Source organism: Salmo salar, chromosome 24 (assembly GCF_965601325.2).
Source record: "Salmo salar chromosome 24, fSalSal1, whole genome shotgun sequence".
Taxonomy (NCBI): Eukaryota; Metazoa; Chordata; class Actinopteri; order Salmoniformes; family Salmonidae; genus Salmo; species Salmo salar.
In genome coordinates, this window is record NC_138314.1 from 8,044,556 (window position 1) to 8,058,236 (window position 13,681).

At 42.0% G+C, this 13,681-nt stretch overlaps 1 protein-coding gene across 11 annotated transcripts in view; it reads left to right on the plus strand.

The window, feature by feature from the left end:
- Positions 1-12,085, plus strand: part of LOC106585187 (cell division cycle 14B) — a 29,643-nt gene extending 17,558 nt beyond the window's left edge. For 2 of the 11 annotated variants that reach the window (XM_014171111.3, XM_082968456.1), the window contains exons 3-16: positions 1,011-1,086; positions 3,125-3,217; positions 3,384-3,460; positions 3,691-3,757; positions 3,890-3,952; positions 4,039-4,126; positions 4,452-4,682; positions 4,785-4,923; positions 5,175-5,337; positions 5,488-5,585; positions 9,044-9,088; positions 9,371-9,493; positions 9,868-10,090; positions 10,782-12,085. In XM_014171111.3, coding sequence (XP_014026586.2) covers positions 1,011-1,086; positions 3,125-3,217; positions 3,384-3,460; positions 3,691-3,757; positions 3,890-3,952; positions 4,039-4,126; positions 4,452-4,682; positions 4,785-4,923; positions 5,175-5,337; positions 5,488-5,585; positions 9,044-9,088; positions 9,371-9,493; positions 9,868-10,090; positions 10,782-10,802 — 1,507 coding nt within the window. In that variant the 3' untranslated portion in view covers positions 10,803-12,085. The other 9 variants (XM_014171113.3, XM_014171115.3, XM_014171116.3 and 6 more) reach the window with 9 other exon arrangements.
- Positions 12,086-13,681: the final 1,596 nt, after the last annotated feature.

Consider the following 13,681-nt stretch of genomic DNA (forward strand, 5'->3'; position numbering starts at 1 on the left):
TTCACATGGACACTGAGTTGAGCCTAGTTCACTTATGAAAAACAATTCTCTCATTTAGAAGCTAAAATTACATTTAGTCTTTTCACAAATAGTTTCATATTTAAACATTTAAATTGCACAACAATTCCATGTGAATCTGATAAACTGTATCTTGGAAAGTCTACACATTCAAGTTATGTCATCCTATCATCAGTAATAATGTCTCAGATGACAACTGATCTGATATCATATTCTTTAAGTACCAATGCATATTTTCAACTGGTTGGATTACCGAAATATGGTTCTGGTCCCCACCCTTTTGATGTTTTCAGACTCTCTATGTTAACAAACGGCTTTCCAAGAGTAACTCTGTAGTGTAGTGTAGTGTAGTGAGAGAGAGAGAGACATAAACCTGGCCAACTACATGACAGTGCCCTTCCAAATCATGTCCAATCAATTTGAATTTACCACAGGTGGACTCAAATTAAGTTGTAGAAACATCTCAAGGATGATCAATGGAAACAGGATGCACCAGAGCTCAATTTCGAGTCCCTTAGCAAAAGGTCTGAATACTTATGTAAATAAGGTATTTATGTTTTTATTTGTAATAAATGTGCAAATATTTCTAAAAACCTGTTCACTTTGTCATTATGGGGTATTGTGTGTAGATTGAGGGACACATTTTTTTGTTGTTGACATTTTAGAATAGGGATGTAACGTAACAAAATGCGGAAAACATGAAGGTGTCTGAATACTTTCTGAATGCACTGTAAGTGTTGAACATTAATGAATAGCAGATGTGGATGTCCAAGTATGAATGTTCATCAGCAAAGAGGATAGTTCACACACATTGTAACATATGTCACAATATTCATATTTCCGAGCCTGTCTCCACCCATTAGGTCTTCATCAGAGACTTAGGCCTATTTAGGAGAGCTGATTTATTGATTGTTCAGAACATTGCAGGTCACTCTAAAGAAACTTCGCTTTAACAGTCAACCTGCCTGTGCTTTGTGTTCTCTCTTCTCCAGCTTCTATGCAGACTTTGGCCCGCTCAACCTGGCCATGTTTTATCGCTTCTGTTGCAAGCTCACTAAAAAGCTCAAGGTAAAGGAACTCTGTAACCTTACACACACACACACACACTGACAGAGGACTTGGTCAATTGATAGTCAACTGTTTTCTCAGCCTAACCAAACAGAAGTTATGTCACACTAGTCAGAAATGGGTAATGTTTGTAGATTATTGAAGAGAATGTTGGCAGGGTTTTAGAACTCATGATTTGTAGAGCATTGTAGTCTGGTAAACCCAGACTCTTTCAGCAACTTTGATAAAGGGGGAAAAAATATATTTTCGGGGTGGGTCCTCTTCAGACAGACAACTCTCCCAACAAATCTCGAGGCAGACATGCCAGAACGTCGGGATTCGAAACCAAAGTTTGCAGGCAAAACCTTTTGCAGTGGATTTAGTGAAGGTAGTTGATTCAAACTAGCCACTTGCGAAATGCACTCATTTAAAAATAACCTCTGTGATCTCCGTCTTGCTAGCTACTATTTAGTATTTTATTCAAGCGAATAAGGTAGTGACGCAGTTCCTCTATGCCAAACTGAAGTTCTATTGTTAAACTGGAATAATATAACATTTTGGGAGGAACTCGGGATGTCTAGAGAAACTAAGAGCATTGAGTTCAGAGATCTCCTAATCCAGTCCTGGACACTCAATGACAGTCTGACTTATAGCAGGCCTAGGCCTATTGGCGTAAGACAAGCTCATATGGATAAAGTTCTGACAAAATAAAAAGAAATCAATTTATTACCATAAATTCCGGACTATAAGCCACAACTTTTTTCCCAGCTTTGAACCTCGCGGCTTAAACAATGACGCGGCTAATATATGGATTTTTCCCGCTTTCAATTTTTTTCTCCAAAAAAACAAACATTCTGTGACGTGCTCAGTTTTTTGGCGGCATGAAGCTTTCATTAGACCAATGAAATTGCCGAACGGGTTAAGGTCAAACAACTTTTTTGTTTACTGTTTAGATTAAATCGAGCGCTCTCAAACTTCCCATTATTCTGATTACGGTAGTCATTTTGTCACCCTCATCATGGCAAAGACACGGAGAAATGCGTATGATGCCGCTTTCAAGTTGAAGGCGATTGATCTGGCTGTTGGAGAAGGAAATAGAGCTGCTGCACGGGAGCTTGGTCTTAATGAGTCGATAAGACGTTGGAAACAGCAGCGTGAGGAATTGACTCAGTGCAAAAAGACAACTAAAGCTTACAGCTAATTTTTTGTTACAAGCCGTGTTTCGTTAAAGCCTATTTATTTTTGTTACAAGCCGTGTTTCGTTAAAGCCTGTGTAAAGTTAATTTGTTTCAATGTACCGGTAGGCACCTGCGGCTTATAGACATGTGCGGCTTATTTATGTTCAAAATAATATATATTTTTTAAATTCAGTGGGTGCGGCTTATACTCAGGTGCGCTTAATAGTCCGGAAATTACGGTACTCTTCTGTATGTTGTCAACTCTACTTGCTATGTTGTTAGTCTGTCGTAGTCAGGGATCAGGATTGTTTTGTGTAGTGATGTGCAGCAGCGTCAGGCAGCCTAGTAGTTAAAAGCGTTGGGCCAGTAACCGAAAGGTTGCTGGTTCAAATCCCCGAGCTGAAGAGGTGAAAAGTCTCTGTGCCCTTGAGCAAGGCACTTAAAGATGCACTATGCAGAAATCACTCCGCCATTTCCTGGTCACTAAAATTCTAATAGTTTGCCTCATTTCAGTTTGTGACAAAACAAGCAAGTATAGTGTAGAGAATCATTGTACAGTCTAAACCGCTGTGAAATATATTTTCCATAGCAAAAAAATATTATACTTTCAGCTGTTTGAAGCTGGTGTACAAAACCGAAAGTAAAAGATGCAAAAAAGAAACGTAAGAACGGAAAACATAAAATAGCGCACTTACAGATCTACCACTTCGTAGACTTGTTTTCAATGAGAATGACAGATCTATAACACACATTTCTATGTGAATTTGGTCGGGTCGCCCAAAAAGTTACATATTGCAACTGTAAGTCACTCTAGATCACAGCGTCTGCAAAATGACTTAAATGTAATTGGCTAATTGTTATTTTGTTGTCATCTGGATCAGTCATGCACACTAGCGAAGAAGAAGATAGTCTTCTACACCTGTGGAGATCAAAAGAAACAAGCCAACGCTGCTTATCTTATTGGTTCATATGCAGTAAGTATTTCTCTCTCAGCAGAGAAGTCCTACTGATTGATAGCCCTGAACCAATGATAGATTGAATGTTACCGGGTAATAAAAGTGCTTGTGAATCTTCATTTTAATGTTGCTGCTGTTCTCCGTTAGTAGGTCCTCCGTAATGCTGGCCTGTGTTTGTTTGAAGGTGATGCATCTTCAGAAGACGCCAGAGGAAGCCTACAGTCTACTGGTGTCCAGGAACTCTACCTACTTACCGTTCAGGTAAACACACACACAAATGCATGCATACATATACAAACACAGAACTTCTAGAGAGAGAAACTCCTAAAGAGCACACATTAGAATGTAGTGCCAATCACAATTGATCAACGTCGTATTGTTAAGCTTTTATGACCCTGTATTTATTTAGTCCTTTTAAATGTGGTATGAATGCTTTATGCAGATGGATTTGAATTTTTTCTAAATGTAATTGTTTTGTCTGTTTTTAACAGAGATGCCTCTTTTGGAACCTGCATGTACAATTTGAACATTCTAGACTGCTTGTGCGCCATATACAAGGTACCACGCTTCAGTCAGTCCGATGTTAGTCTAACAAGTTCATTTGCAGTTGCACATTTTATGAAATGTAAAACATTTTGCATAGCGTTCCATGCTCTAATTGAAATGTACTCCCATAAAATGCATCTCCAGGCTCTGCAGTTTGGCTGGCTTGATTTCTCCCATTTTGATGTGGAGGAATACGAACATTACGAGGTAAGTTTATCGCTATCGTTCTTCAGAATGCAACTTGGGTAAACACAAAGGATTCGTAATTGTCTGTCTGTGTCTCTTTGTTGCAGAGAGCAGAAAATGGAGATTTCAACTGGATAATTCCTGGAAAATTCCTAGCGTTCAGCGGTCCTCATCCAAAAAGCAAAATGGAGAACGGTAGGTTGAAACCCTCCAGATTAGCTTTCTTCAATCTGAGCTGTAAGGACATGTTTGCATTTTTTATGTTTTAATGCCAATGTGGAACACGCTGCCACATTGATCTTTTCCCCGCTAAGAATGACTGGCAAATTAACTCCCTTACACTGTGTAGCCTGTACTTGCAAAGTGGACATCGAAAACATGACGCATTTCAGTCACAGAACTTTATAAAATGATCATTTTACAAGCATACACTTCCCCCCTACATGCCGTGTACAAATATATGTGACTTCAGGTGTGCAGAAGTAAAACAATTTCTACAAAAACATTTTGTTCTCTCCAGGTTACCCTCTTCATGCCCCCGAGGCCTACTTTCCTTACTTCAGGAAACACAATATCACAACCATCGTCCGTCTCAACAAGAAGATGTATGACGCAAAGCGTTTCACCGACATGGGCTTTGAGCACCACGACCTCTTCTTCGTGGACGGGAGCACGCCAAACGACTCCATCGTCAGGAAGTTCCTCAACATCTGTGAGAACGCAAACGGAGCTATCGCTGTTCACTGCAAAGGTACTTCATTACATTCACGCCTCAGTCCCAAATGAATGGGAAAGATTGGCAGCGTAACTCTGCTCAAACACTACATATCCCACTGATCCTAATGTTTTTCAGCTGGTCTGGGTCGAACAGGCACCCTGATAGGCTGCTACATGATGAAGCACTACCGCCTGACTGCGGCTGAGGCCATCGCCTGGATGCGTATCTGCCGGCCCGGATCAGTCATCGGACCACAACAAAACTTTGTAGAAGAGTATGTGTCTGATTTATCTCTAGATTCAATCCATTGTTGTGAAGGTTTTTGCTGTATAGATCAGTGGTCACCAGCTCTAGTCCTGGAGAGCCACAGGCAGACTAGCTCCAACCCAGCACTAACGCACCCAATTCAACTCAGGTTTTTCAGAGACATCTTGGATTGAGTTGAGTATCAATTGTTGAATCAATATCAAAGATGTTTTGTAGGGAGTCGTACAACTTCAATGTTGTTATCCCGTTATGCTGCAGTAAGCAGAGCAGTCTGTGGTCCGAGGGTGACGTGTTCCGGGAGAAAATGAACGAGCAGGAAAACGGCAAGCTGGCTGTCACCAGGATCCTGTCGGGGGTCGATGACATCACCATCAACGGCAGCAACAACAGCAAGATGTCCAAGAAAGAAGAGGCGGAACTGGTAAGAGCTTTGGAAATCCTGTCTGGTTACTTTGATGTCAAGAAATTGAATAAACCTTAATGTCAAGAAAGGAGGGAGGGAACAGTGAGTTAATGGATTCCTCTGTCTGTGTACCTCGTTTTCTTACCATTTGTCATTCATCTCCCTCAGTATAATGACGATGAGGAGATGAATGGCATCACGCAGGGTGATAAACTGCGAGCCCTGAAAAGCAAGAGACAGGCCAGAGCATCCACAGGCTCCCTATCGTAAGTATCCCATCTACCTTCAACTCCCATCATGCATCACACTGACTTGTTTCAGGATACTGAAATAAGTGAACCCCCCATTCGCTGCATTTGGTTGAGTTATCAAATTGATTAAATGGGTTTATTTTGTCCTTAAAGTTCATAGAATTGTAATTAGGGGAGGGGAGTAGGAACAGGCTTTGTAGTCATGTTATCCAAGTCATCCATTGTATTGAAGTTGAGGTTTCATTAGGATTCTAACTTGAGATCATTTGGTATTGTAGTTTCCTTTTTGGATGTCATTTCATGCTCCCCCATTCATTCTTGGGTGGCAAGGATTTGATTTTAGCCTAATGATAGTTGGCCCATTATAGGTATATGTACTATGGGTTGTAATACAGGTTTTGGGTTGATATAACAGTCCACTTGTTGTTCTGTTGTTGCCATGCATTTGGTCTTGTAGTCATCATGGTTTATTTTTCATTGTCTGCCTCAAAACCATATAGTAGCTGCAACTCATGATTCTAACACTGATAGACAATTTTCTCATCATCAACAATAGTCAATGTAGAATGACTGAAAGTAGTGTCTTACAAGCCCATATGAGCTGGGCACACTGCGCTATTTTAATGAGCGCCAGATTTACTATTTTAATGGCCGCCATGTTCCACTGAGAACCAAATGCGAATGTTATGGTTGTGGAACATTTGGTGCCAACATGGAGGACTGTTTGTAGACCACTGTGAACACCTATGGCTGTGGGTTTTGTTATCCCGTGGCAGGCAGGCGGTAGTATACTGCTGGAGCCTCTTAGGCACCGTGTGGCCAGAATGCTGTCTGGATTGTCTGCCTTTCAAAATGTAGCAGAGAGAGCAAGACAGAGAGGGAAAAAAACTGAGAGAAAAACTGAGAGAGGAAGTGAGGTTTTGTATCATGGAGGTAAGTGCATGTCACTTCTTGTCTGACTAGCTTCCTCTTCCTGTATAAATGGTCGCCATGCCAATGGATGTATGGCTTTTGGGTGACTGCGGTACGATAAGGTATCCTGTGGGTGGATAATGTGATGAATGATTTTGGTCACCTGCTCGGGCACGTGCTGCTTTGATATGCACAGGCTAGCAAGGGTGAGAACTGGGAATCTCCAGTAGACAGGGATTCCGAGGACTACTTATACTATTGATTGAGACAGCTGCTCAACAGAATGTGGTTTCTCCATCGTCATGGATACATCGATATGCTCTGAGATTGGCTGTTCATGGAAGCCCAAACCTTGCCCTCCTATTATTTAACTCCAGCATAGTCTAGCTACCATTTAGTTTTTCTCAGTGAAAGGGACTGAAATGGATAATGCAACATTGACTGTGGGCACGTGTGATCTATTTTTACCTCCTATGCATAACAACAAAAAAAAAGCATGATTTAACCTTTTGAACATGCATGGCCTCTGTATTGTACCTAATATGTTGTAAGTGTTGGACCAGGTTGAATGTAAAATGGCTGTTCTTTTTCCATTGTGTTAGTGACTGGGTCAGTGCCTGCCCACTGTCCGTGCCTTGCTTCTTCCTGCCTAAAAATCTTCTCTACTAAACCAAACCCACATTTATCTTGCAAGAATCCCTCATTGACTCTTGTCGTAGTAAGGGTCCAATCACCATAGGCCACTTTCATCAGCCTATTGTATTCATGTCTTGAGAATTATGTTGCTAATTATTTTCATGAAAGTCTCAGTTTCTTTCCGCCAGTATCTTCCACGGGAACAGTTAGACTCAGATTATGTTCTAGATTAAGTGTATCCTGCACATGATTGTCAAATGCCCTTGGTGTTCACTGTGAGAACACTCCTCGAGACGACATTTGGGCCTCTGGACTAAGAGGTGTATAAGCCCAGTTATTTTTAGGTGATGTATTTACAAACACACATTGTGTGAAGCTTTTCTTCAGTTGTCTAGGCCTGTGGAGGTGCCTTTGTTCTTGCACCGTGTCCTTGATTGCCTTCTCCATTGAAGTCAGTCTTTCAGAGTAAACTGGAAGCAAGCTTTGGTGTTTCCTTACTGATTCTCAATGTTGAACCATACTTAGGCCTATAACTGCGCAAACACCGGAGATGGTAGACTCTGAAATGCGCCACTAGACCACCATTTGGGAAACCGTTTTAGCATGCTGTGGAAAACAAGTTGTGTAAAATCAATGCAAGAATTTGGGAGGTGGTGAGACTTGAATTGGTGAACTTAGCAGGTACCTTCTCTGCTATGGTGAAAAGACTTTACTTTTTGTTTTATTTTGTAGCCTGGGTGCCTAACTGTTTCAGCATTTAATAATGCCACTTTGCTGCCTTGTCAATCAAGATAACAACCAGTTGGCTGAAATGGAAAGTGTCTGGCACTCAGGTTACAGGCTAGTGGATATGTACAGTAGGACTCAGGACGGGGCGTTGCTGTTGGCTAAGCCTGACCCAGTTCCAGTGGAAAAGAGAACGAGTGAGATTCTCTCCTCTGGATGTCTCTCTGTCTATCCTTCTTTCTGTCATGTTTTTGTTTCTGTTCTGTTTGGATGTTTTCCCCCTCCTCCTTTAGATGGTTGGTAGCCATGCTGCTCTCGTCCCTGTGTAGCCTTGCCCTGTGGTGGATTGTGTATGGCTTCCCTTCTTCCATCCTGCATTTCTGTATAGACGGGTTAGGATTTCACTGAGCTCTCCTGTCCGCCCGTCCCCCAAACTCTTCCCCCTTCCGGAGTCTAACTGAGAATGCTGTAAGTGTGCCCCCTCACATTAATAACCCCCTCAAGAGTTTATGTGCCGGGGCCCCTCCTCCCGTCCCCCATCCTCACCTTTCTTTACACTTTTAAATATCCTTCAGAGTTCTGGTATAAGTTTTGTCACACCCTGGCTGCAACTGACTTTTTTTTGCAAACGAGGTGAGTAGGGATCACGTTTCTGTGATGTGTTACTTAGCCTTTTGTCAGTCTTGGAGAGTTTTGGAAATGCCTTTTTTTGCTTTTTAACTTCAAGCACTGCCAGTAATAACCGCTTCCTGCTTATATATTTCACTCCTTGAATCTCTGTTTTGGAATAATTTTACCAGTAGCTGCAAATCAGCAAAGCCAATGCAAATCACTCCCACCCCAACTGAATAGTGCGCTTAAAGCAGTCGGTGAAAGCAGATATTGATCCAATTCCTAATTCAAGTGCTACAACCAGCTTATATTTGACCTCTGGCAAGCCTCCAGCACCTGAATAACCAACAAAGTGCTTCTATTGCCTCACATTCAACTTTGCATCAAACTCTGAGCCAAAGTTCCTCTGAGCCATGAGTAAATGAATGCTCAACATCTTAAATGTTCTGGATTATTCTGCGGCTGCTGCCTGTTTGCTCTCTCTGTCTCTGCATCTCCAAGCTGTGTGGTCTCAATCTCCTCCTGTCTGTCTTTCTCCCTCCCTTGCTGTTGATGTTGAAATATGGTGTGTGTTTGTGTGTTTACAGACAAGAAGAAAAAAACACCCACAGCAGGTCATCGCAGTCTTTAAGGTACTTAAACGCTTCCTGATTGAGAACTCAACTAGACCGATTGTCCGGCTGCACAGTATGGGGCCGTTTGTTCACTTGCTGTCGAGGTGGTGTGTTAATTAAAGGGACACCCCGCCATTGGCAACTGAAGGCCATCATGTTCGCCCGTTTCTACGTGTTGCATCGGTTTGCAAATTACGGCCGGCACTCTGTTCAGAGGGGCTAAGAACTCTCGGCCGGCAGGCGCTTGACAATCCTACCAGTCTGTCCGTTCTCTAAGTATTTGGTCTCTCTCTGCTCCAGGATTCTCCTTCAGTCCAGTGGGCAGAGCTGTAAAGCTGTGGTGAACCCCTCCCATCTCCCTGATGCCTCCGAGAAAAGGAAAAGAACCAGAACCTCACTGCCTGCCAATAGTTTGGGGGGCAGGTTAGTGTCAAGGTCTCCAATAAGCCGTGCTATTGAATTCCAACTAGTACTTTCATCGACAGCAGTGCAATATTAATGTGAAAGTCTGTATAAGGTGTGAGTAAGTTAGGATTTGTCAGAGGTAATGCTGATCTAGTTTGCTCTATTTCTCGTATTTGTTAGCTGAATATTCTGTCAAATGTTTGAAGGTTTTATATATATATATATATATATATATATATATATATATATATATATATATATATATATATATATATATAGACTCAGTCATACAGAAAAGAGTTGACACAAGTGTGTGAAGTAAACTGGACAGAATGAGCCATAGCCATACATGGTTTATGATAGCTCGATTAACCCCTTCCCTCCTCTGCCAGCTCCCTGTGCCACTCCAGACTAGCCAGGTCTCTAGACAGCATGCATGTAGTGGCCAGTGACAGAGAGCCAGTGTGCCGTGAGCCCAGTGCCTGCCGTAGAGACACAGTCAACCTGCCCAACCTAAACATGCTGCAGGTCCCTCGGAAGGCAAGCCCCTCCTCAACCCTTTCTCTGGGCTCAACCTCACTCTCTCCTACTCTGCGGGTCCCCCACACACCAAGGGTCTGCTTAACTTTACATTTCATAAGAGCAAACGCCTTCTATATCTGTTTGTACTCTAGGCTTCCGACACTCCGGCTCAAACAATTGAACGGTCTCCAGCTCTTTACACTCCCTACGGCTTTTTGCATGTCCTACTGGAATGGATGATTCAGGAGTATGACTGGCTATCGCTTCTCTGGACTTTTACTGCTCACACTGTGTCTCCTTGCTTTCAGATCCCGACAACCTTTTGTTGGCTGTTGGTGATTCTGCTGAGAAGTCATTGGGGAATCAATCATATAACCCTTTCATTTTTCTTTCACCCTCTTTAACTTTTTAATTTTCACTCCTAACAGACGCACTGTGTCCAGAAGACGGAGAACTCGATGCTCTTTACAATCGATGCGCTTAACGAGACTATGGTATCCGTTTCCCTTTTCTATCCCTTTTGTATGGCTCATTGCTCTGCTATGCTGTTGTGTGTCTCTAGACAACTTGCACTCTTAATTACCCACATCTCTAAGTCCTTTATAAGATTAGAATAGACAGACTGCATGCATAGTAAAGTCTTGCATATTGTGTTTTTGTAACCCCTCTTTAGGGTCTTTAATGAATAGAAGACATTGTAGTATCGTTGAGAATTTGTGGTGTATTATCTGCATGTCCCATTTCTCTCTGCCTGGGTGTAATTGTGTGCTTTTTGTCCCTTCAGTTACTCCATACCAACAGCTAGAGCTCCTGTACTGCGCTGAACCTAGGGTCCCGGAATTCTAAAAGAGTTCTACAGGAGTCCAGTCTACCCTACAGCTCCTGAAAATTGAGATTTTGTTTTCATTTCTTAAAAGAGACTGGGTTTATTTTTCTTGAACCAGTCCAGTCAATTTTTGATAAAGAGATGATGTTCGATGAGGAAATGATGCATCTGATTGTGAATGGGAAGAACGAGTTATCAGATATGATTAAGATGTAAACCATGTTTGGTTGGCTTGGAATTAATTTGCCAACTCTCTTTGTCAAAAGGCACTTCTTTTATTATATATTTCACTGTTTATCATGGAACAAAATTTAAAAAAGGTTGTGTGCATCTTAAAATGAAACCCTATTCTCTATACACTAGTCCTGGCCATAAGTAGTGGGAATAGTGTGCCATTTCAGACATTCGTTGCCTGCTTGTTTACATACTAGTAGAAGGTTGCCATAGCAATCCAGACTGATCCTGAAACATCAGACTGTCAATCTGCTTGTTGGTGAAGGTCCTCCAGAGGTAGGCACCGTCCACTTTTCTTAACCTTTTGTATGATCTAGAGCAGGTCATGTCCAGCTGTTTGGAAGTTGAGGTGTTTTGTAGATGAAATCATTTGTGAAAAGCTCATGTCGGCCCTCTTGAACATGCACCATGTCTACTCTAGAGGGTATGCTCTTTGAGGAGCATCTTTCAGAATGTTATAGACAGAAATGTCATGCACAGAAGTAATACAATGCCACCCTCTTTTCAATAATCAATGGTTTGTCCAAGTTGTAAATCCTCATTTCGCTTGTTGTATTTCACTTGGCTCTATTCAGTCCGGATCGCGGAAGTTCAACATTCCCGCTTGATTGAAATTGAATGGCAATGTTCCCGCGTTAGTGGAGACTGCATTCATGGTAAACTCTGCATATGTCCGTTCAATCAGAAATGATCTTTACATTTCTAGCGCTTCAGCGACGCAGACTGAATAACACCCTTAATATGCTCCAGCTTTCTTTCATTCTCCAGTGAAGCTTCCAGTCGGTTGTCCTTTTTTGTTGAGCTGCTGTACTTAAACTGTAAATAAGTCAACATTTTGATATACTGAAAAATGTATTTGTACTTTGTAAATATTTTTGTACTTGTTATGATCAACCATGCTATCAATTGTAATCAGTCTTACATACAAAATGGTCCTAAAGGGGCCTCATCTCATTCATGCATTATATCTGCTCGGAGCACATGGAATATACCAGCTTTATAAAATAAAATACCGCCAATTATACTGACCATTGTCTTTGGTCATTTTTGGTGACATCCTGCTCATGTGCTACCACAGCAACCAAATGAATTTACAGTTCATGGACACCCCTGCCAAGCACCATTCACTTCTCACCATTTTCAAGCTTTGTACTTTTAATCTTGCATACTTTGTGCTACATTAGAGCCACTGAGAACAGGAGCGTGATGGTGATTGATGACCACAGGATAGTAAATTATTCATGTTCATAGTGTGCTGTGGTGAATTATCTGAATACACAGCTGCAGACTGTACATTATCTACAAACTCACCACTGGGGGACATATAATGTAGAAAACCGCTAACGAACTGGTTAGACTAAGTGTGTGAAGGACAAGAGACCAACACCGACATCAGTGGTGTGCAGTAGATCACCTGCTGGGTGTCGTCGAACGGTGGCGATTTAACATGTAGAATCCGAAAATGACTGCCAATATTCTGAGGATGCGCATCCACTGTGCAAGGCCTGTGTTAGTGTTGGTCTGTTGTGTCCTTCAGAGCAACAAAGTAAGACAAGACAAGCCATCTGCAACAGTACATCTATTGTCAAAGGGCTTATTGAACATTGCCTTCAGTGCTTCCATAGGAACACAAGGCAGGAGGAGAAATAACACCCAAATGTGTAAGAATAGATTTTTTTTTTCAAATGTAAGTGCAACCCATTTCACCAGGAGCCAAATGCAAACAAAAGGAATTCCTTTGTAGTCTTGGTAAAATAATGAATCTCCCCACAGCTAAGGCAGGGAAGTCCTCAGGGTGATCTGGGTTTGGGGCTAGGACATAAGCCTGGAGAGAAGCACAACAGGACATATGAACATGAGTGGTGTTAGGGGATAGGATTATGATACATATACAGTACTTTACATGCTCCTAGAAAGCAGTTTCTTCACCTCACAAAATGGTCCTCACAAAATTTGTTATGGTTGTCTAAAAATAATTTTGTCCGTTTTTTTTACCAAGACATTTTCAAAAATCCTTGCCTTCGGTGTTCACTTAATAGAACTGCTCTGCTCTGTATAAAACTGATATAAAAAGCCTCTGCCCTTATGTAGTTGGTTTCCAGCACATATTTTAGGACACCTACCCTCTGAGTCTTCTCTGCTCTCTCAGGGTGACTAGTCGTCCTCCCTTTCTCCCCCTTCAACTGGGATGCTGCAGGCTGCCAAAGTTGAACAACCAGACAGGAAGTGATTTCACTCGCAGACCTGCGCAGACTGGAGAAGTGGCTGTCCTCTTCCTCAACAGACTCCGCCTTTGTGTTCTAGTGGAAGAAATGCCAAATATGAGCAAGAATAGAAACACATTAACTTAAACACAAATTAATGCCTCGTTTTTTTTATCCATTTATGTTCCTGCCAAAGTTCAATCTCTGCAGCACTAATCTGAATCACTCACCTCAATGCGTTTGGAGTTGTTTATGTCTTGGAGGGCACCTTGCTGTCCAGTTTACGGAGGTTAAACTTCGCCTTGGGGCGACTCAGCTCCTGCAGGGTGTGTGTGTGTGTGTGTGTGTGTGTGTGTGTGTGTGTGTGTGTGTGTGTGTGTGTGTGTGTGTGTGTGTGTGTGTGTGTGTGTGTGTGTGTGT